Source organism: Panulirus ornatus, chromosome 66, assembly GCF_036320965.1.
Source record: "Panulirus ornatus isolate Po-2019 chromosome 66, ASM3632096v1, whole genome shotgun sequence".
Taxonomy (NCBI): domain Eukaryota; kingdom Metazoa; phylum Arthropoda; class Malacostraca; order Decapoda; family Palinuridae; genus Panulirus; species Panulirus ornatus.
The window spans coordinates 2283775-2308434 of record NC_092289.1 but is presented as its reverse complement, the minus strand read 5'-3'; the positions used below and the strand labels follow the sequence as shown (position 1 = coordinate 2308434).

General features: G+C 53.4%; 1 protein-coding gene across 3 annotated transcripts in view; it reads right to left on the bottom strand.

Moving 5' to 3' along the window:
- LOC139746795 (uncharacterized) overlaps nt 1-24660 on the bottom strand; it is a 251551-nt gene that overhangs the window by 15454 nt on the left and 211437 nt on the right. For 2 of the 3 annotated variants that reach the window (XM_071658345.1, XM_071658346.1), the window contains one exon: nt 7266-7386. In XM_071658345.1, coding sequence (XP_071514446.1) covers nt 7266-7386 — 121 coding nt within the window. Of the gene's footprint in view, nt 1-7265; nt 7387-17553; nt 17687-24660 lie in introns of those variants that run through there. The other variant, XM_071658347.1, reaches the window with a different exon arrangement.

Sequence of the window (24660 nt, the reverse complement as noted above, 5' to 3'; positions counted from 1 at the left end):
CGCGCCGTGTGACCACGGCTCCACGTCCTTCATGCAGCCATAGCCCGGGGTGACTGACCTGCACGTCTGGGGCCTGCGCCACTACACACACACACACACACACACACACACACACACACACACACATATGATAGTTTGGTGCCGTACACATGACACATGTACACATGGATAATGCTGGAATGTCTGGAATTCCTTTCAGGAGTAACAGACGAAGATTATGGTGCGTAATAGTTATCCTTGAGGAACAGAAATACCTTAGGAGACGGTATGGTCCTGGGCAATAAGCGTCGGGGTGGGAAGACGTCCCCTATAACGTAGCGTAGGATAGATGTAAGGAAGGGGTGTGTCTGTGTGCGCTGGGATGTAAGGAAGGGGTGTGTCTGTGTGCGTTGGGATGTAAGGAAGGGGTGTGTCTGTGTGCGTTGGGATGTAAGGAAGGGGTATGTCTGTGTGCGTTGGGATCCCAGTAATATGGATGTGTGTGTGTGTGTGTGTGTGTGTGTGTGTGTGGACCACAGTACTCTAATGGCAGTGTGTGTACACCAGAATAATAATCTAACGGCAATGTGTGTCGACCAGAGTTATCTTACGTCGGTACGATACACCCAGCAACAGGGCGAATCGACCAGACACACCCCACAGCAGTGTATGTCAACCAGACAGACCTTCCAGCAATACGTATCGACCAGAGAGTCCCTACAGCAATGTATATCGACCAGAGTGACCGTACAGCAGCGCGTGTCGACCAGACCTACCCCACAACACGCAAATAAGACTGGCTCCACAGCTTTATCTGCAGTAAAACCCCACCAGTAAAGTGGGTCGACCAGATAGATGCAACCATGCTGCCGTCCTGTGCGGCCTACAATCACCCTCTACATCCACGTGCACCACGCTGGTAAACTCTACCCAGCGAGCAGATTCACCGACGTGATCCAACCCCAGTTACTTCAGGCCTTTTGACGACCACTTTAGCCCCGGCAGCCGCCTTTGAGCCACGCCTACTGGCCCCAGAAAGGAGCACTTTACGGAGGAAGGACGAACTTCACCTTCTCCGACGAGCTTTGTTAAGCCTCCAGACGACTGTTTCCGAGACTTGTATGACAACGGTTATTCGATGTCCAGGACCGAGGGGGGTCCTGGATGGCAACAGTTCCAGGAACAGGAGGTCCCCTGGAAGACAAGGGTTGCAGGCATTTGAATGGTCACCTGGAAGGCAAAAGTGCCCGGCATCTGAGGTCCCCTGGAAGGTACAGCACTTCCAGGCATCCAAAGTGTCCCGGGAGGCGGCACTTCCAGGCATCTAGAGTTCTTTGGAAGGCAGTACTTCCATGTATCAGACGCTCCCTGGAAAGTAGTACTTCCAGCCATCATGGTCCATTGGAAGGCCGCAGATCCAAGCACTGAGTCCCTACGAGTCAAGGGTTTCAGTGAGCAAGGCACCGATGGGAGTGAACAACACCAGAGACTAAATCATTCTCAGAAGCAGGGTGTAGAGAGAGCGAGAACCAGACTGTCAGGAAACGGATGAGGTCAGTTCCCGGAAGACGATGTTTCCCTAATGCATCAAAATGGAAAATCATCATCATCAACTTAAACGCAGAAGAGACAATCTAAGGCTATTTTCCAGTTAGAGAGGCAGATTCCAGGATGCTTAAGTGGTTGGCGGAACACGTCTGAGGGTCCTGAGCATTGTTCCAGTGACCAGCGAGTTTCCAGGTACCCAAAGTATTTACTGAAGAGAATACGAGAAATCCACAAACCTGTCGAGCGCAAGGCTGGGGAAATCCTATTTCCAATATAATTCTACGACACTTTATTATACCACGTGCAAGGTAAAGATGGCTAGGTGATGTTATTGTAAACCAGCTTCCCTGGAAGTAGTAAACTTGACAAATACTTTGATAACTATTTATTGGCTACACAAGTTCGTTAAAAGAACTAACCAGAGAAGACACAAAAATTCAATCTTGACAAAGACTATGTAATTCGTGAGCGTTGCCTGGAATACTCATGTTGCTGCCTCCACTGACGTACGACCGGGTGGAGGAAACACTGCTGGGAAATACAACACATCCGCGTCGACTTTCATGGACGAGGGTGGAGTCTTCAAGTGACGAGTCATAAAGTTCAGCTCCAGGTTAAACCTTTACATGAACGGCACAAAGTTCAACTAGAGTTATGTGGTCTTGAACCACACAGTTCCTAAGGTGTTGGGAAGCCACTGCACACACACACACACACACACACAAGGTATGACCGAGGTCAGGTGGAAGGTTAAGTGTATGGTGTTCTACAACGATGATCGACGTGGTCCCTGAGTGTCTGGCACGCTCCCCACCCCCGATCAAAGTGAACACACATACAGGGACCAACTCTTGCGCTACGCTGGTGATGTTAACGTCATGTTAGGTGGAAAGGCGCGTCACCTTCCCTGCAGAGGGAATGGGGAGCATAGAAAAATTACATGCCAGAGACCATCCGTACATACAAGCCAAAGACCATCCTCACCCAGAAGCCACGGACCATCCTCACTCAGAAGCCACGGACCATCCTCACACACAAGCCATGGACCATACACACATACAGGAGAATGTAATAAGACAAGACAAACCAATCGTAGAGAAACGAAAAAGACGGATGGAAAATGTCTCTAATACATCCAGTCAGGTAACATCATCTTTACAAACACAACAACACAACTGTCTTGGGCGAAGATGATCACTTACAACCCAAACAGTTGTTACACGAGAGAACATAAATGGTAACACATCAGAGATAACTACCCTCCCTAAGCTGGAGCAATGCTCTGTGAGGGCGTCACCTCCAAAAAGTAATCCACTGCTCACATTGTATATCCATGGCGATTCACTGCTCACAATCTATCCAAGGTAATCCACTGCTCACATTGTATATCCATGGCGATTCACTGCTCACAATCTATCCAAGGTAATCCACTGCTCACATTGTACATCTAAGGCGATTCACTGCTCACATTCTATCCAATGTAATCCATTGCTCACAAGCTATCCAAGGTGATCCACTGCTCACAAGATACTAACAGTCAACTACTCAAAGGTATGCAAGGCAATTCACTGCTCACAACGTTATCTAGGGTAATTCAATGCTCAAAGAGTACACAAGGTTATAAAAACTCTCACAATGTACCACCAGATTACTCTCAGCTCACAATGTACCACCAAACTATTCTCAGCTCACAATGTACCACCAGGTTACTCTCAGCTCACAATGTACCACCAGGTTACTCTCAGCTCACAACGTACCACCAGGTTACACTCAGCTGACAACGTACCTCCAGGTTACTCTCAGCTCACAATGTACCACCAGGTTACTCTCAGCTCACAATGTACCACCAGGTTACTCTTAGCTCACAATGTACCACCAGGTTACTCTCAGCTTACAATGTACCACCAGGTTACTCTCAGCTCACAATATACCACCAGGTTACTCTCAGCTCACAAATGTACCACCAGGTTACTCTCAGCTCACAATATACCACCAGGTTACTCTCAGCTCACAATGTACCACCAGGTTACTATCAGCTTACAAATGTACCATCAGGTTACTCTCAGCTCACAATGCACCACCAGGTTACTCAGCTCACAATGTACCACCAGGTTACTCTCAGCTCACAAATGTACCACCAGGTTACTCTCAGCTCACGATGTACCCGAGGTAGTTCACAGCGCACTACGAACCAGACCAGAACGGAATCCTTTCCGGGAACGCGCTTCAGCATCACACGATTTATTTCCCGGTGTCGTAACTCACCCCCCCCCCCACGTGGGGGTCGACATGACCCAATGCACCCACCGCCTCCCTCCGCCCACCGTACGCGCGAGCGAGAGCTTGGAATCCCGCGCAGGGGAGACAGACAGACAGACAGACAGACGCGGCCACCTGCCTCCCAGCATCACGCTCAAAGGTAACGGTGTCGCCGCGACGGGGATACGAACCCGGGCTCAACGGTGCGGGTCCTTGACGATGCACGACGGTGTACGTACGACCCTTGACCATGACCCTCGTAGGTACTGCGACCCTTGGGGCACGGTGGATGGTGACCTGACCTTCGACCTGACCCTTCAGGTGTCGGGTCGACGGCCAGGCCTTCATAGCCACGAGTCGTCACGTCTTGCTCGAGACGTGACGAACCGTAACAGTATGATGAAGGACCGTAACAGTCAGGCGTTAAGAACCGTAACATTCAGACGTCACAAACCGTAACAGTCAGACGTGAAGAACCGTAACACAAAAACGTTACGAACCATTTTTGTTAACTCATACAAGATAACGGGTCGACTGGCAACATCAAATGCAGCTTTTGGGTCAGGAAAAGTGGCGTACTTAGGCCTTCTGTCCCCACGAAGTGTGAGGAAGGCAGTGATACAGTCGCGTACACGTCTACCCTGTGTGAAACTATATATCTGGCGCCAGGGAGTGAGTTTCCTCCGATGGGGTGTGTTCACGGCCAACCCCAGTCTGCTATGACCGCATCTCTGCCTCCGGGTCGTGCAACGTTCTTGATGTTTTCATTGTGCGGAAGGACTGCGCGGGTACTGGTGACTGTCAAGTCCCAGGGTCATGATGGCAGTCATGTTACACTACGGTAAGCACAGTCTGGGAATGTCTGCACTTGTATGCTGATCATTCTACAAGGTGACGTAGTTCTGGGGCGTTGTTTGCGCATCATTCTACAAGGTGACGTAGTTCTGGGGCGTTGTTTGCGCATCATTCTACAAGGTGACGTAGTTCTGGGGCGTTGTTTGCGCATCATTCTACAAGGTGACGTAGTTCTGGGGCGTTGTTTGCGCATCATTCTACAAAGGTGACGTAGTTCTGGGGCGTTGTTTGCGCATCATTCTACAAGGTGACGAAATTCTGGGTCGTTGCCTCAGCGAGGTGAAACTTGGTGTGTAGGTACTTACGCCACACGAGGGACACCACAACAGCTGGTATCTGGCCTCAGTGCTTGTGTCTGCTGGGAAATTCAGTTTCCCCCTTTTTTTTCTGGCGTAGATCATTTGACCTTGGTGGTGGGGGAAAACTTGCCCAAGTCACTGTGTATGTCCTCTGTTTCTTCAGGGAAGAGACCTCACTCTCGCGTGGGCTCGGTGATCTAGAACACTAAGTCTTAGAAAGTGAAAAAAAACAGAGCCTTTTAGGGATAGATCTAAGCAAGATATGTCACAACACCTCATTGTTAAAAACATGATACCTGAATTGTGAAGTTTGTATCCACTTTTTGTATCTAGTCGGTAAAACTTACCATATGAAACTATGTGATGTATGAACTGAAATACGAATTGTAACATGTAATGTCAACCTACTGGCGAGGGTCTGACTCAGACCCTTTGTAGCCCCTTGTAATCCTTTAGCGCTACCGCCCACAGGATGAGCATGGGCGGCGCAATGAACTTGCCGGGGACACCGGCACACAAATCAGATCCACCTGTGTGGTGGAGCAGGATGGCTACCCTCGTACGAGGCCACTGCTGGAGGTGGTAACTCCTTCACTAACGTGTGAGGAGGGGCGATCGGACGAACCCCGGGGGGGTGGGGTCAAGTGCGAAGCAAGATGGGACTGATCCAGACACCTCGTCACCGACGACTCCCAAGCAGAGAGAGAGAGAGAGAGAGAGAGAGAGAGAGAGAGAGAGAGAGAGAGAGAGAGAGAGAGAGAGAGAGAGAGAGAGAGAGAGAGAGAGAGAGAGACTGAGTCCCACAGGGCCAAAAATCGATTTTGTACTTGCACAAGGAACTCTGGGGTGTTCCAAGGAGGAAAATTCCACACACGAGGAAGTCCCGCGTTCCCCCCCCGTGTTGTCCTACGTGATCCTTGAGACGTTGGAGGGCGTCGGCCGCCTCCTGACGTGCTGAGGGAAAGCCTGATGTGTAAGGTAAGTCCCCTGGGAACCACAGGCTGAGCACCCTGCCTCCCCTGCCCCACACTCCCTGCCTCCCTTGCCCCACATTCCCTACCAGACTCTCTTACGACCTTCAGCCGGGAACAATATGAGGCCACTAAATGGCGGGGAGAGGGTCAGACACGACCTCTCACAACCGTGGGTCAGGTCAAACTGGAAAAAAGAAATATAGAAACCAATGTCTTCACGTCACAGGTACTGTCTGAGGGTCTCATCGAAGGTGACACTTCCTCCGTCTGCCCACCCAGCCTACGCGTCTCTCGGGGGGTTGGAGAGACCTCACAACGCCGCTCTGGCAACTGTGACATAACACCATACGATATTCAACCCTCCACGGCACGATATTCCATGCCATAATAAACAAAGGAGATGAAAAAAAACATGCCACCACCAGACCCTGGGTGCTTCCCTCCCAACACACTCCCATGTAGATCTCATGGCTATTTTGGAGAGGTGTATCTGCCCTTATCACCCGATGTGGAACGTAAAGTTACGAAACGTTTGACAACCGACCAACGCACGGTTATATGAGGCTGTGGCCCCGCAGGCATACGTACCCACTGACGCCTGCGGTAATCAGATACTGTTCTACGCACACATCCGTCCAGCAGGTCTCCTGATTCCAGGAACCGGAAGATATAATATTCCTCACATAGTTGCTGGAACAGAAAGGAGGTCATTCAACAAGCTTTGGATACTGAAATAACCTCTCTCTCTCTCTCTCTCTCTCTCTCTCTCTCTCTCTCTCTCTCTCTCTCTCTCTCTCTCTCTACGTGCAGAGGGAGTGGTATATTACTCGTGTGTGACCCATCGTGCGTCCCTCTCGCGTCCCAGGTAACAAACCCTAGGTCATGTCACGCCGTCTTCGTCGCCGGCAGCTGTGATCCTCCACGGGGGCGACGCAAGGCTCACGGGGAGCGGCTCCTGCCCATTTCTCAGCCACATGCCATCTTCGCCAGCCTTAAGAAGTGATGTAAACGCACAACGGTCTCGGATAGACCCAAATTCAGGCGTCCCGCGAAGCGAAGCTGCCCACGGCTGGACACGGGGGAGCAGCAGTGGAAGCAGGCAGTTCCCTCGCTGCGTTTCCACAGTGTAAGAACTTACTAAAATCTTAACGTAGGTCAGAAACCGGTATACCTTCCTATACTCTCCTCACAGCACGGGAAACACACACCCCTAGTCCCCAGATGACGGGGGAACACGATACTGGGTCGTAAGAACACCACTATACACGGCCGGAATATCTTTTGGCGAGGAATTTTCTCCTGACGAAGGGAGAGCGGATCAAACCAAAGCCAGAGGAGGAGGGTACATTACCTGTCTGACGGAGACGCGACACATGCAGGAGTCCAGCTCCCCCGTGGAGGCGTTGGCTGTCATCTTACAGGTAAAAGTGAAGTGGCTGTCCCACCTGACGGCGTGGTCGGCCACCATCAACCTGTGGGGGGAACACATTGTTAACATCTTCGTCTGCGCCAGCAGGTAAATAAGACACACACACACACACACACACACACACACACACACACACACACACACACACACACAACACAACACAACACAACAGAAACTATATATTCATATGTTGCACCAGTAACTATGTGGCCTGAGCCTCACCAATTATCATCAATAATTAACTTCACGCCACTGTGGAGTGTGTGAGCCATAGAGGGAGGGAGGGAAGGGTAAGCCAGCGTGAGCACACACACGCACACTGGCCCCGCTGTCCCTGGTGCTGACCAACACTAGTCTATGGTGCACTGGAACTTATCATCTTTGTCCTCCAGTACCATTATGAACACACCACTACCACGCATACTACTACTACTACTACTACTGCTGCTACTACTACTACTACTACTACTGCTACTACTACTACTACTACTACTGCTACTACTACTACTACTAATAATAATAATAATAATAATAATGAAAATGAAAATAACAATAATATACTACTACTACTACAACTATTACTACTACTACTACTACTACTACTACTACTACTAATAATAATAATAATAATGAAAATGAAAATAACAATAATATACTACTACTACTACAACTATTACTACTACTACTACTACTACTACTAATAATAATAATAATAATAATAATAATAATAATGAAAATGAAAATAACAATAATATACTACTACTACTACAACTACTACTACTACTAATAATAATAATGATAATAATAATGAAAATGAAAATAATAATATACTACTACTACAACTATTACTACTACTACTACTACTACTACTAATAATAATAATAATAATAATAATAATAATAATAACAATAATATACAAAATGACAAAAATAGATTGTAGTCCACACAAAAACGTAAGTTAATAATGCTTTATTCAAGCAAGTCCACACTTGGCGAGCCAGGTTATTCACCCACGTGATACATCGGGCCATTCATCCAAGTGATACACCAGGTCATTCATCCACGTGAGACATCAGGTTATGCACGAATAAATAAGGACGACAAACGTACCGTTCACTGTATAACTGGATCTCGACAAACACGACCAGTTCTTCGACCGAACCATGGAGGACGACGGACGGACGGACGGACGGTCGTGCTAATTACTTAGATAAGGGAACACTGTCTCCCCCCCCCCACAACCTAATCCCCCCCAGCCCCCTAGTAGCTACTGGGGTCAGTATCCAACCCCCACTACACACACCAAGATCACTTGCTCAAAAACAACGTAAAGTTATCCGTGTCGTAATGTGTGTCTGTTCTTGACGCGCTCGAGCCCATGTTCACGACGGTACGACCCTTGACCACGACGGGACGACCCTTGACCACGACGGGACGACCCTTGAGCACGACGGGACGATCCTTGACCACGACGGGACGATCCTTGACCACGACGGGACGATCCTGACCACGACGGGACGATCCTTGACCACGACGGGACGACCCTTGAGCACGACGGTACGACCCTTGAGCACGACGGGACGACCCTTGACCACGACGGGACGACCCTTGCATGCACCGTGGTCTGGCCTTTCGCCTGACCCTCAACGATCAGGTCAGATGGCAGGTCATTCATTCCTAAGGGTCGTGTCCGTCGTGTTCAGCGGTCGTTAGCGTTGTGTCCAAGAGCCGTACCGTCGTGTTGAAGAGCTGTAACGTGTCATGTCGCAGGGTCATACCGTCGTGTATACGGACTGAGCAACACACACACACACACACACACACGACCAAAAGATCCACGACAGACCAGGCGGAACTGCCTAGCGAACTGACCATTAAATAAGAGTTGAAGGCACACACAAACACCTCCGTCAGGAGCAAGCGAGAGGTGTGTGTGTGTGTGTGTGTGTGTGTGTATGTGTGTGTGTGTGTGTGTGTGTGTGTGTGTGGTAGCAGGGGACAGGTGACGGTGACGGAGGTGAGGTGGCGGCAGGAGACGACAGGTGATGGCGCGGTGTGGATGGGTCCTGCTCCTGCTGGGGGTCAGGTGGCCGGGGTGAGCAAGTGGCGGTGATTGTGAGGTATGCCTGAGTGATAACCTCGTCCGGAGCTCCACGTGGCCCTCACCGTGATCCCCACCACCACCACACACACACGCCCTTGTTACTAACAACACCCACACACACACACACCCACACACACATACTGCCCCTCCCTACCTCCCACAACACCCAGCATTAACCCCACAACAATTTCTCACACTACCTCCATCAACCTACAGCAACAACTTACACTACCCCATCGACCTACAACTCCTTCCGCTACCACATCAACTTACAACTCTCTTCACTACCCCATCAACCAACAACCCCCAACACTACCCCACCACCCCACAACTCCTTACACTACCCCATCAAATAACAACCTCTTACACTACCCCCATCACCCCACAACTCTCAACAACTCCTCCCACGCCACAACACAACAAAATGGCATGTCCCATTCACTGTGACCCCGTGAGACGACAACATCCAGCAGCAGACGAGACACGGCTGCAGCAGACGCAGGAGGAGGAGGACGAGGAGCAGGAGGAGGAGGAGGAGGAGGAGGAGGAGGAGGAGGAGGAGCAGGAGGAGGAGGAGCCCACCTCGGAAGGAGGGGGTTTGGGGGTGCGTGTGGGTAGCACCACCTTGGCATCAGGTGCCCCACTTGTTGGCCGTCATTACGACGGTAACACGTGTCTTCAAAGACCCAATTTCCTGCTTCACCTCCACCACCACCACCGCCGCTGGGTCTCAGCTGCCCCCACCACACCTCACCCCATCCCACTCCCCCCGTTTGTCACCGTCGCCTGGCACCGGAACACCCGCCCCCACCCCTCCCCTACCACAATCAGCCGCACCTTCACCACACACACACACACACACACACACACACACACCCACCGGGTCTTTCCCTCTCCCGTGGACATCCTCGTCCGGCAGACCGTCATCTGCCGTCCGGGAGCCTCCCACGGTCCCTGTCACCCCCCCAACACACACACACACCACCACCACCACCAGGAGAGAGAGAGAGAGAGAGAGAGAGAGAGAGAGAGAGAGAGAGAGAGAGAGAGAGAGAGAGAGAGAGAGAGAGACCCAGGCCCAATGTCAGCTCTCCCACACACACACTGGTAATATCCGGCCAATCAATAATGGTCCCAGCTTCCTCCCTCCCTCCGCCCCGCCCACAAGAACGCCCTCCTTCACTGAAAACAACACAACTACACCAGCTGAGTGCCCAGGGAGGGAGGGCGCCGCCAGCCTGGAACACACGGGCACCTGCGGGGGAGGCGTCTCCGCCCGCTGTGCTGAGAGAGAGAGAGAGAGAGAGAGAGAGAGAGAGAGAGAGAGAGAGAGAGAGAGAGAGAGAGAGAGAGAGTCAAGTCGATCAATAGATAGAGATGATGGGATAGGGCATGGCTATGGGCCAGGAAGGGGGTGGCAGACAATGGGAATGGACCTGAGGGAGGGAGGGAGAGAGAGAGAGAGAGAGAGAGAGAGAGAGAGAGAGAGAGAGAGAGAGAGAGAGAGAGAGAGAGAGAGAGAGAGAGGCAACTAATCCTCCTTCTCACTAGGGTCACCACCACAAGGCTTGCTCAATACTGTGTTCACGTTTCACACACCACACCACACCACACCACACCGCCCTCCACACCAAACCACACCGCCACCCAGCTGACAACTGTGTCACTTGCCCACACACCAGACTCTCACTCAACACACCAGGCTCTCACTCAACACATCAGACTCTTACTCAACACACCAGACTCTCACTCAACACACCAGACTCTCACCCAACATACCTGACTCTCACTCCACATACACACCAGACTCTCACCCAAAACACACACCAGACTCTCACCCAAAACACACACCAGACTCTCACTCAACACACCAGACTCTCACCCAACACACCAGACTCTCACTCAACAAACACACCAGACTCTCACCCAACACACCAGACTCTCACTCAACACACCAGACTCTCACTCAACACACCAGACTCTCACTCAACACACCAGACTCTCACTCAACACACCAGACTCTCACCCAACACACCTAACTCACACCTAACTCTCACCAACACAGGCAACTCATCCACCAAAGGTAACTCTCATCCACCATAGGTAACTCATCCAATACAGGTAACTCTTCCCCTGGTAATAGACACCCTAGCTGTTCATCCTCTACTTTGGGTCTGGTATATGAATGGCTACCTGACGCAAGCTAGGATATATATAGACATCAACCCTGGGGATAGGGGAGAAAGAATACTTCCCACGTATTCCCTACGTGTCGTAGAAGGCGACTAAAAGGGGAGGGAGCGGGGGGCTGGAAATCCTCCCTTCTCGTTTTTACTTTTCCAAAAGAAGAAACAAAGAAGGAGGCCAAGTGAGGGGCTTTCCCATCTGAGGCTCAGTCGTCTGTTGTTGACGCTCCCTCGCTGATGCGGGAAGTGGCGAATATGTATGGTGACGGGGTAACACGAGAGTGCAAAGCGCCTCTCCTCGTAACACACGAATCATCACAAATGACTCGTACCTCCACACACACACATACACACACACACACACACACACACACACGTGGCACCATCAGAAGTTCCTGAAGAAGGAGGAGGAGGAGGAGGAGGAGGAGGTGTTATAAACCAACCAACAGGTCCATCCACACGCTGTATCCCCTCGTGTGACCACACCACGTGACACCACGTGACCACACCACACTAAGTGACCACGTCACACCACGTGACCACGTCACCGGGGGTAACAAGGCGACGAGCCCCGTCCTCCGTCCCATCACTCGTCTCGCCTCGACCTTGGGGCTCAGGACGAAGGCGTCTCCCGCCTCAACCCGTTAACACGAGAGAGAGAGAGAGAGAGAGAGAGAGAGAGAGAGAGGAGAGGAGAGGAGAGGAGAGGAGAGGAGAGGAGAGGAGAGAGAGAGAGAGGAGAGGAGAGAGAGAGGCAGGCTAGGACGGCTGCACCAACGGCTCGACCAGAGCAGCAGCCCCCGCCAACGCAGCCGTCAATGGAGCATCCGGGCAACAGAGTCCTCGCTTCCACCCCTATACTGGCCCTGTCCAGCCACACACACACACACACACACACACACACACACACACACACACACACACACACACATACACACACACCACCGCTGCCACTCTCACACACACTCTACCACAGCGGACACCAGCCCACATCACCACACACACCTCCACCTCCAACCACTTCCTCACGGTCAACAGGAAGACCAGATCCTGACACTGACTTAAAGCAGGACTTAGGGTCAAGAACTGACAGAAGACACGCAGGAAGACCGAGGTGGACACACATACATGACTGAGATAACAACCTTCTTGTTGACACTGGTCCTCTGGGGTCATAGACCTCCCCTGGGGTCATATACACTTAATGACCTGCCTGTATGACCTGTCCTCGGGTCATCTTCAAGTGACCACATAAAGGATGTGGTTTACAGAAACAATCGCTATGACTACCACACACACACACACACACACACACACACACACACACACACACACATACACACACACACACCAGCTGTCCCATACTGTGTTTAATGGCATTATAGATACGACCACTACTGCTGTGGGTGGCGCTGTAGGATCGGGTGAGGCCGTGGGTGGGGAGACGGGTCGGGTGGGGAGACGGGTGGGGTGCTGTATGGCTGGGGAAGACCGTGAGAGCATGGCAGTAGTTCACATCAACGTGTAACCAGTCCCCCCCCCCCCATAACCCACCCACGCACCCACCCTACAGCCTCAACTCACAGACCGTACCGTAAACTCTCGGGTCAATCCCAACACACACACACACACACACACACACACACACTACTACATCCCCAGTCCTACTCATCCCATGATTACGGGGGCTTGGCCCCAGAGAACCTGGGTGAATCTAGCCACCAGAGCGACAAGTTGACAGTGTACCACTGCCCATCCTGCGCACGACGGCGCACGAGAAGGGACAGAGCGCACACATGGCCCAACAACTGGACCACAGTCATTACAAGTTACATAACAAACCACCCTGGTGTTCAACGGTCGCTCCCTGGTGTTCAACGGTCGCACCCTGGTGTTCAACGGTCGCACCCTGGTGTTCAACGGTCGCACCCTGGTGTTCAACGGTCGCTCCCTGGTGTTCAACGGTCGCTCCCTGGTGTTCAACGGTCGCACCCTGGTGTTCAACGGTCGCACCCTGGTGTTCAACGGTCGCACCCTGGTGTTCAACGGTCGCACCCTGGTGTTCAACGGTCGCACCCTGGTGTTCAACGGTCGCACCCTGGTGTTCAACGGTCGCACCCTGGTGTTCAACGTCGCACCCTGGTGTTCAACGGTCGCACCCTGGTGTTCAACGGTCGCACCCTGGTGTTCAACGGTCGCACCCTGGTGTTCAACGGTCGCACCCTGGTGTTCAACGGTCGCACCCTGGTGTTCAACGGTCGCACCCTGGTGTTCAACGGTCGCTCCCTGGTGTTCAACGGTCGCTCCCTGGTGTTCAACGGTCGCACCCTGGTGTTCAACGGTCGCTCCCTGGTGTTCAACGGTCGCTCCCTGGTGTTCAACGGTCGCACCCTGGTGTTCAACGGTCGCTCCCTGGTGTTCAACGGTCGCTCCCTGGTGTTCAACGGTCGCACCCTGGTGTTCAACGGTCGCACCCTGGTGTTCAACGGTCGCACCCTGGTGTTCAACGTTCGCTCCCTGGTGTTCAACGGTCGCACCCTGGTGTTCAACGGTCGCACCCTGGTGTTCAACGGTCGCTCCCTGGTGTTCAACGTTCGCTCCCTGGTGTTCAACGGTCGCACCCTGGTGTTCAACGTTCGCTCCCTGGTGTTCAACGGTCGCTCCCTGGTGTTCAACGGTCGCTCCCTGGTGTTCAACGGTCGCACCCTGGTGTTCAACGGTCGCACCCTGGTGTTCAACGGTCGCTCCCTGGTGTTCAACGGTCGCACCCTGGTGTTCAACGGTCGCTCCCTGGTGTTCAACGGTCGCACCCTGGTGTTCAACGGTCGCACCCTGGTGTTCAACGGTCGCACCCTGGTGTTCAACGTCGCACCCTGGTGTTCAACGGTCGCACCCTGGTGTTCAACGGTCGCACCCTGGTGTTCAACGGTCGCACCCTGGTGTTCAACGGTCGCACCCTGGTGTTCAACGGTCGCACCCTGGTGTTCAACGGTCGCACCCTGGTGTTCAACGGTCGCACCCTGGTGTTCAACGTCGCACCCTGGTGTTCAACGGTCGCACCCTGGTGTTCAACGGTCGCTCCCTGGTGTTCAACGTTCGCTCCCTGGTGTTCAACGGTCGCTCCCTGGTGTTCAACGGTCGCACCCTGGTGTTCAACGGTCGCACCCTGGTGTTCAACGGTCGCACCCTGGTGTTCAACGGTCGCACCCTGGTGTTCAACGGTCGCACCCTGGTGTTCAACGGTCGCACCCTGGTGTTCAACGGTCGCACCCTGGTGTTCAACGGTCGCACCCTGGTGTTCAACGGTCGCACCCTGGTGTTCAACGTTCGCTCCCTGGTGTTCAACGGTCGCTCCCTGGTGTTCAACGGTCGCACCCTGGTGTTCAACGGTCGCACCCTGGTGTTCAACGGTCGCACCCTGGTGTTCAACGTCGCACCCTGGTGTTCAACGGTCGCTCCCTGGTGTTCAACGGTCGCACCCTGGTGTTCAACGGTCGCACCCTGGTGTTCAACGTCGCACCCTGGTGTTCAACGTCGCACCCTGGTGTTCAACGTTCGCTCCCTGGTGTTCAACGGTCGCACCCTGGTGTTCAACGGTCGCACCCTGGTGTTCAACGGTCGCACCCTGGTGTTCAACGGTCGCACCCTGGTGTTCAACGGTCGCACCCTGGTGTTCAACGGTCGCACCCTGGTGTTCAACGGTCGCACCCTGGTGTTCAACGGTCGCTCCCTGGTGTTCAACGGTCGCTCCCTGGTGTTCAACGGTCGCTCCCTGGTGTTCAACGGTCGCTCCCTGGTGTTCAACGGTCGCACCCTGGTGTTCAACGGTCGCTCCCTGGTGTTCAACGGTCGCTCCCTGGTGTTCAACGGTCGCACCCTGGTGTTCAACGTTCGCTCCCTGGTGTTCAACGGTCGCACCCTGGTGTTCAACGGTCGCACCCTGGTGTTCAACGGTCGCACCCTGGTGTTCAACGGTCGCACCCTGGTGTTCAACGGTCGCACCCTGGTGTTCAACGGTCGCACCCTGGTGTTCAACGGTCGCTCCCTGGTGTTCAACGGTCGCTCCCTGGTGTTCAACGGTCGCTCCCTGGTGTTCAACGGTCGCTCCCTGGTGTTCAACGGTCGCACCCTGGTGTTCAACGGTCGCACCCTGGTGTTCAACGGTCGCTCCCTGGTGTTCAACGGTCGCTCCCTGGTGTTCAACGGTCGCACCCTGGTGTTCAACGGTCGCTCCCTGGTGTTCAACGGTCGCACCCTGGTGTTCAACGGTCGCACCCTGGTGTTCAACGGTCGCACCCTGGTGTTCAACGGTCGCACCCTGGTGTTCAACGGTCGCACCCTGGTGTTCAACGGTCGCACCCTGGTGTTCAACGTCGCACCCTGGTGTTCAACGGTCGCTCCCTGGTGTTCAACGGTCGCTCCCTGGTGTTCAACGGTCGCACCCTGGTGTTCAACGGTCGCACCCTGGTGTTCAACGGTCGCACCCTGGTGTTCAACGGTCGCTCCCTGGTGTTCAACGTCGCACCCTGGTGTTCAACGGTCGCACCCTGGTGTTCAACGGTCGCACCCTGGTGTTCAACGGTCGCACCCTGGTGTTCAACGGTCGCACCCTGGTGTTCAACGGTCGCACCCTGGTGTTCAACGGTCGCACCCTGGTGTTCAACGGTCGCACCCTGGTGTTCAACGGTCGCTCCCTGGTGTTCAACGTTCGCTCCCTGGTGTTCAACGTTCGCTCCCTGGTGTTCAACGGTCGCTCCCTGGTGTTCAACGGTCGCACCCTGGTGTTCAATGGTCGCATCCTGGTGTTCAACGGTCGCACCCTGGTGTTCAACGGTCGTACCCTGGTGTTCAACGGTCGCACCCTGGTGTTCAACGTTCGCTCCCTGGTGTTCAACGGTCGCACCCTGGTGTTCAACGGTCGCACCCTGGTGTTCAACGGTCGCTCCCTGGTGTTCAACGTTCGCTCCCTGGTGTTCAACGGTCGCTCCCTGGTGTTCAACGGTCGCACCCTGGTGTTCAACGGTCGCACCCTGGTGTTCAACGGTCGCTCCCTGGTGTTCAACGGTCGCTCCCTGGTGTTCAACGGTCGCTCCCTGGTGTTCAACGGTCGCACCCTGGTGTTCAACGGTCGCTCCCTGGTGTTCAACGTTCGCTCCCTGGCCGTCACTGTCCACCCACCTAACACAACTGTAATGAACCTGACACGTGGCTGGCCTCCACCTACGCGCAACTCCAGTCCCCATGTTCGATCCCCACCCGTGCTCCTCAGGGCTCATCAACGCCGCGCCCACCACAGCCTGCGCCGCGCCCACCACAGCCTACGCCGTGCCCACCACAGCCTCCGCCACGCCCACTACAGCCTGTGCCGTGGCCACCACAGCCTGCGCCGCGCCCACCACAGCCTGTGCCGCGCCCACCACAGCCTATGCCGTGCCCACCACAGCCTGTGCCGCGCCCACCACAGCCTACGCCGTGCCCACCACAGCCTCCGCCACGCCCACTACAGCCTGTGCCGTGCCCACCACAGCCTGCGCCGCGCCCACCACAGCCTGTGCCGCGCCCACCACAGCCTGCGCCGTGCGTCCCGCCAAGCGACGCCAACTGTAGCCCCTGGCCCTACAGAAGGACCCTCCCACAGGTATATTTACCGAAGCCCCGTCATAAAAACAGTTCTCGCCGCACCTTCTGCGCCCATGCGGTAAAAACGCACCTGCCACCGGCCATACCCACGGTGCCGTTGGGTACAGGGGCGGTCGAGGGGCATGGCTTCCCTTACTTCTGTTCCTTCCGTTGAGGAAGTTGCTCCTCCCGTTGGCACCCCATCTGTTCTTGCTGTTCAACGGTGACACCGTAAACACAACGAACAGCTGCGAACGTAACGAGAGACGAGGCAGAGATGGTTACAGTACAGGGTACATACCTTCCCTAGCCTGTGTGTGAGATGGACGGGGCCACACACCACCTCCCCGACCACCACCACTACAGACGCCACCCGCACACCAGGAACGGCTCACGAACGTGACCTGTCACCACACAGACGAGACACTGACCTCTTGGGCAAGGCGGTGAGGCCTCTGGGGGTTTGACTCGATCCTACGAGGTCATATCAAAGACCAGGTCATGATATCCACGGGTCGTATAGTTGCGGTCAACGGTCGTATGTCGTGCTCGAGGGGTTAAATAATAATAGGACTTGTAAGAAATCAGACACACACACACACACACACACACACACACACACACACACACACACACACGACACGATGTCGATCCCCAAAGTCTCTCTCGCAAACAGATTCTTGCTGCTTATTGCCCGCTAAATGATGCTCATAGCGTGTGCTTCATTCTCTGTGTTCCATCATTACACTGAGCCGGGTTCACCTTCATCAACCATGTATCCACACCAACTTTGGAGTATGTCAAGGTCCACATTTAACCTGACGCAATCCTCCTCGCCCATCACTTCCCTCATGACCTCTACATCACCTGCAAATATATTCAGATAAAGAGACCACGCCTTCTGGTGAGTCAGCCATACACATTAACCAAGACGAGAGATGGTCCAAGAACAGAGCCCTGGAGCACTCCGCTGGTGACAACCCATTTCGACACAACTCCTCTCATATCCGTCCTTTGCTGCCTCCCACTTGGACAAGCTTCTGATCCACCGAAGTCGTCTCTCCATTGTTCCTGTCTGGTGATCACAGCCTCCTATGCGTCGCTGAAGGAGTCAAATGCTTTCTGGCGGTCCAGATACAAACAATCCCCTCTGCCTTCTCTCATGTCCAATGCTGAGCTCACTCTCTCGTAGAAATCTTTGAGGTTCGTTACACATAAACTTCTATCCCTGAAAACAGTGTTATTTCTCACTACAGTAATTTCTCCTCTGCAGGAAGCCATCCATTTGCTCTCCGATTATCTTTTTCAGAACCTTACAGACCACACTCGACACGCAGACTGCTCTGCAGCTCAACGCTTCTTCCCGCCCGCTTTCCTCATTGAGAGGCATCGCATTTGAATCTTTCCAATCCCCTGTCACGTTGCCTTTGTTTCGCCGCATCATGAACAGTATTTCAAGAGGGTTAACCAGTGTATCTACGCTTAACTTTCAGCACATATGGTGAAATTCCTTCAGTACCATTACTTAATGTCTAGTCTCAGAACCTTTGAGTATTCTGTCCATGTCTTTTCGAGATATCTTAAGTGCTTTCTAAGACCTTCTGTGCTTTCCACCTCACTGGTGTTGGGTCTGCAGTGCCTTCCACTGTGAAAATACTCTTCACGTATCCTCACGTCATCCTCTGCTGGTCCTCCCACTCAAGCCCTTAGCCTGATTAGCTGCTGTCGTAACTGAAATTTACTTCTGATGAATTTTCAGAAACGTTCTGGATTTTCTCCTGACTCGTCCACAATATTCGTTTCATAGTTTCCCTGTTCCTCCTGTCTTATCCTGCTGTACTACTTCTTCTCTCCTCTAACTCCTCACTAACTAACTCTACCTGACTGTAGCATGTCGCCTGTATCTCCGTTACAGTCCCCCTGTATCCGAGGCTACAGTCAACCACGTTCTTAATACTTCATAGTAGAATTTCACGGAGCCCTCACCACACGACCCGGGTCCCTCGCCACCGAAATCCATTTCCCAATTTATGTTGCCACAGAAATGCTTAAATTCTGTGCTGCTTCCCTGACTGACTCTCTCTCTCTCTCTCTCTCTCTCTCTCTCTCTCTCTCTCTCTCTCTCTCTCTCCCTGGTGACCCCGGCCGCCCTCAGCCAACCATGGCTGGGTAGTGGTCCGGCAGACAGGTATTGACCCATGGTTGATGATTGGCAAGTGAGGTGGGAACACTCCGCTTAACCCCCCCGCCCACTCCACCTACCCGCCCATCCCTCACCCCGTCTCCATCCTCCCCTTCCTTCCCCTCAACACACACACACACACACACACACACACACACACACACACACACACACATGCCTTGCCTGACTTTAACTAATTATTATTTACATAAAAGCCATACCTCACATATCTCGTATGGGAAAGATACTGGTTGTTAAAACACCACCTGACACATTCCAGTGTTCCATCTTTACCCGGTTCATTCCGGCGTTCCGTCTTTATCTGGTTCATTCCGGTGTTCCAGTGTTTAACCCGGTCCATTCCAATGTCCCACTGTTTATTACGTCCATTCCGGTGTTCACCTATAACGCCAATTGTTTCTACGACTCTACCCTCCACCGTCTCAGGGTCGTTACCATGAAAATGAACCGTTCTATGACTGGATACGACTCCACCCTCCACAGGAATCACCCGTTTTCTACCAATGTCGACCAATTGACTGGTTTAAGCTCGTAATGATTCCCTACTACACTCTCTCCCTCTCTGGAGGTTCACCTCGGAACGACGATGACAACAATGAGCAAACACACCTATTCAGGGGCTCCTGGTCGTGCCTCAGACCCTGGCTCAGCTGATATTCAGGGCCCTATGGTGGGTGACGGCATCAGCGGGAACTCTGCCCTTACGAGCCCTGACCCTGGCAAATACATCAGCGATAACGTCGCCCTCTGGCTTAATGCAACCCCCTGACCACGACGGTACGACCCCAGTCCACGACGGTACAATCCCAGTCCACGACGGTACGATCCCAGTCCACGACGGTACGACCCCAGTCCACGACGGTGCGACCCCAGTCCACGACGGTACGATCCCAGTCCACGACGGTACGACCCCAGTCCACGACGGTGCGACCCCAGTCCACGACGGTACGACCCCAGTCCACGACGGTACGATCCCAGTCCACGACGGTACGACCCCAGTCCACGACGGTACGACCCCAGTCCACGACGGTACGACCCCAGTCCACGACGGTGCGACCCCAGTCCACGACGGTGCGACCCCAGTCCACGACGGTGCGACCCCAGTCCACGACGGTACGATCCCAGTCCACGACGGTACGATCCCAGTCCACGACGGTGCGACCCCAGTCCACGACGGTGCGACCCCAGTTCACGAAGGTATGACCCTAGAGCACGACGGCACGACCCTTGAGCTGAACAATACAATCTATGTGACCTTTGACCTGACCCTTAAAGCCGACCAACAACATTCAGCGGTGGTCCCCTGGCACTGTGTGCCCCCTCCCCCATGGCGCTATATGGCCCTCCCCCAGGCACAACATGGCCCTCCCCCAGGCGCTATATGGCACACTCCCCGCTCCCCCAGCGGCGAGACATGACACCACATGAAAGAATCAGTCGAACGTCCTGGCTGGTCTTGGGGTCGTCCAGTCCACCTGGCTATCCTGAACACGCAATGTTCGGTGACCCCTCCTGTACGGATGACCCCTCCAGTACGGATGACCCCTCCTGTACGGATGGCCCCTTCTGTACGAATGACCCCTTCTGTACGGATGACCCTTGCTGTACGGATGACCCCTGCTGTACGGATGACCACTTCTGTACGGATGACCCCTGCTGTACGGATGACCCCTCCAGTACGGATGACCCCTCCGGTCATGGACCAGTCCTCATAAGGGGCTTAAATAAAACACGAAAAAAAGGGGCAAAACAAATAGATAAGTAAGAAAATAAGAGTAAATATAATCTAAGCGTTTTGGAGGATGTGGAAAACCTGCCTTTTGACAAGGGGCCAAGTCGTGATGGTAGAGAAAGACGCGAGATACAGGAGAGTTCCACAACTGAGCTCTGGAAGGAAAGAAACAGACACCACAACCACCTCCTGCCTTCCCTCAGCCAACCCCAGACCACAACCACCTCCTGCCTTCCCTCAGCCAACCCCAGACCACAACCACCTCCTGCCTTCCCTCAGCCAACCCCAGACCACAACCACCTCCTGCCTTCCCTCAGCCAACCCCAGACCACAACCACCTCCTGCCTTCCCTCAGCCAACCCCAGACCACAACCACCTCCTGCCTTCCCTCAGCCAACCCCAGACCACAACCACCTCCTGTCTTCCCTCAGCCAACCCCAGACCTACGAAACAAGTGTAAACACAACCATCCACAAAAAAACTCGCTTCTTCCCAAGAGGAACTAAAAAAAAAAAGAAAAGCGTTGTTGGTGCTTCTGTATGTAAAAATAGGGACCCCGCGAGAGGGGAGAGGCATGGGATTTATGGCCTTAATCCACGGCACAACACCGCGAAATTACAGGTTAATCCTGGACGTAAATCCCGCTCACGTTTCTTTAGAGGCGGAGACCTGACGCATGACGAGGGTGGGAGGAAGGGTCAAGCCTGTGCAACCCGCAGGATCTGGTCAGCTTAGCTGGGGAGGGAGAGCGGAGGCCAGCCACGTCGCCCCTCACCTGCCAACACAGAAAATGGAGTACTGCACGACCCACGCGTTTGACAACATTCTGAGCAATAAAAGGTGATACTTGTAAGGTGGGAGAGGTGTCGTCTGCTGGTGTCAGAACCAGCTGAAGTCTCATCTGATGGTGTCAGAACCAGCTGACGTCTCGCCTGCTGGTGTCAGAAGCAGCTGATGTCTCGCCTGCTGGTGTAAGGGATCAGGTCTGTCATCTGCTGGTTGTCAGAACCAGCTGACGTCTCGTCTGCTGGTGTCAGAACCAGCTGACGTCTCATCTGCTGCTGTCAGAACTAGCTGACGTCTCGCCTGCTGGTGTCAGAAGCAGTTGACGTCTCGCCTGCTGGTGGAAGGGATCAGGTCTGTCATCCGCTGGCTGTCAGGAGCAGATGACGTCTCGTACGTAAATCTTAACTGACTGTACGAAGGCTGTAGAGCAACGGGGGGCAGGCGGGTGTATACAAAGTGGTTGCTGTCATATTCAGAAGCTCAGATATCATCTTCACTTCTCACGAGCTCATCTGGTGAGCTCATGGCACTACTCTCCCTCCTCCATCTGTCTGCAACCAGCTCACCATCCGATCTCACACACCACTCGCTCAACTAAACGTAAAACTCTTCCTTTTTTTCCCTCCCCAATATTTCCGAATTTAACGTTGATGGAACGCATCTCCTGTGGCCGCCGTGGGGGGCAGAACTGTGTCCTATTGTCTGAGGGTTTGTGACCACTGGGCAGGCAGAGTGCACCACAGCCTGATGGCAGCGCCTGACGGACGGGTCTCCATGAAGTGACCCAAGTTTCCCGCCCATCCGACATCCAATACGGCCGCCAAGGGGCCGTCCGTGCTGGACAGTTAGGTGCGGGAGACACGAACTCGCCTCTGCCTCCGGTTCGTGCGTTAGTGCTTTGAAGGCGCGTCCTCATGCGCGCGGGAAAGTGCCAGGAGCAAGGTTCGTGCGTTAGGGCTTTTAAAGCGCGTCCTCATGCGCGCGGTGAAGTGTGCCAGGAGCAAGGTTCGTGCGTTAGGGCTTTTAAAGCGCGTCCTCTGCGCGCGGGGAAGTGCCAGGAGCAAGAGGAGGGACAAAGAGAGAGCCAGGCTTCGGGATAGGCACCACGCACCTCTGGCTAGGAGGAGTTATTAAGGACAGGCAGCACTAGTCAGATGAGGCCAGGCAGCCTTAGGGATAAACTCAAGGATATGTATCATCCTCTTCATCAGTCCAGCACATCCCACAGCTCCTACTAGGCAACCCACACCCAGCTATCGCCCCTTGCACACAAACACACACACACACACACACACACACACACACACACACACACTCAATAACCAGTATACCACCTCACACACCAGCGCGCGGCTTTCATCACAGTGCTGTAGTGCAGGAGAATGCTGGAGAGACTGAATTTAAAACAGTGTTACGGACACAAGAGATGCTGGAGCATGACTGCAGGGGGTTAGGGTGGGAGGATCGAGGAGACGAGGGTGTGAGAGAATGTGAATGAGGGTGTAACGGGAAAGGGAGATGAAGGAAGAGAAAGGTATCAATCCCTCGTTCAAAAGTGGAACATGATAACGCGAAATGGTGGTCATGGCAGGAGCGAGAAATACTGTGGGGACAGAGAGATGAATGCAAGACAACTGAGATATTGCTCTAGGGGTGAGCAAGATCTACAGGTTGAGGAAGACTGGAAGATATGTGTGTGTGAGGGAAGGGTTAGAGTACAGGTGAGGGTGACATTCTATATAGGATGAAGGGAGGACTATTAAGGGTGTGGGACGGTGAATGAGAATACACCTGAGGTGTTGGGAGAGTGGGGTGTCTCACGGTATAGCTGAGGTGGAGGGAGAGTTGGGTGGTGGGTGAGAGCATGACAGACATGCCTGCTGGTGGCAGTGACAACCATTCTGACAACCACATCTGTCACTAGTGTCACCAACAACACGAGACACCCACCCACACCTCCTCTATACCCCACTATATACACCACACTGTATACCTCATACACATCTGGCTCTATACCATACAAACATCCCACTGAAAACCTTATATATAACCCACTGTATACCTTACACACACCCGACTGTATGTCTTTTACAGACCCGACTGTGTGCTTTATACACACCCGACTGAGTGCGTTATACACACCCGACTGAGTGCGTTATACACACCCGACTGCACGCCTTTATACACTCCCGACTGTATGCCTTATACACACCAGACTGTATGCCTTTTACAGACCAGACTGTGAGCTTTATACACACCTGACTATGCCTCATACATGTCCGACTGTGTGCCTTATACACATCCGACTGAACGCCTGTATACACACCATCACTGAAAACCATACATATGCCCGTCATGTCCCCATCACACCTGAAACACATTACTCCTGTTTGAACGCGTATAATGACATGCAAAACACATCCATAAAGATGAACGCGAATATTCAAATGAGGATCAAGCTACATCCATTCTCACGCCGAACATGACACGACAGGACAGCCTGTGCTGGCGAAGCCCAGGGCACGGGAGGGGATCCTACGTAGAGCCATCGGCTCCCATGAAACAAAAGGTCATCTGGGTCGCTCATATGAGAGAGAGAGAGAGAGAGAGAGAGAGAGAGAGAGAGAGAGAGAGAGAGAGAGAGAGAGAGAGAGAGAGAGAGCAGCCAGCCTCCGCTGGTGAACAAC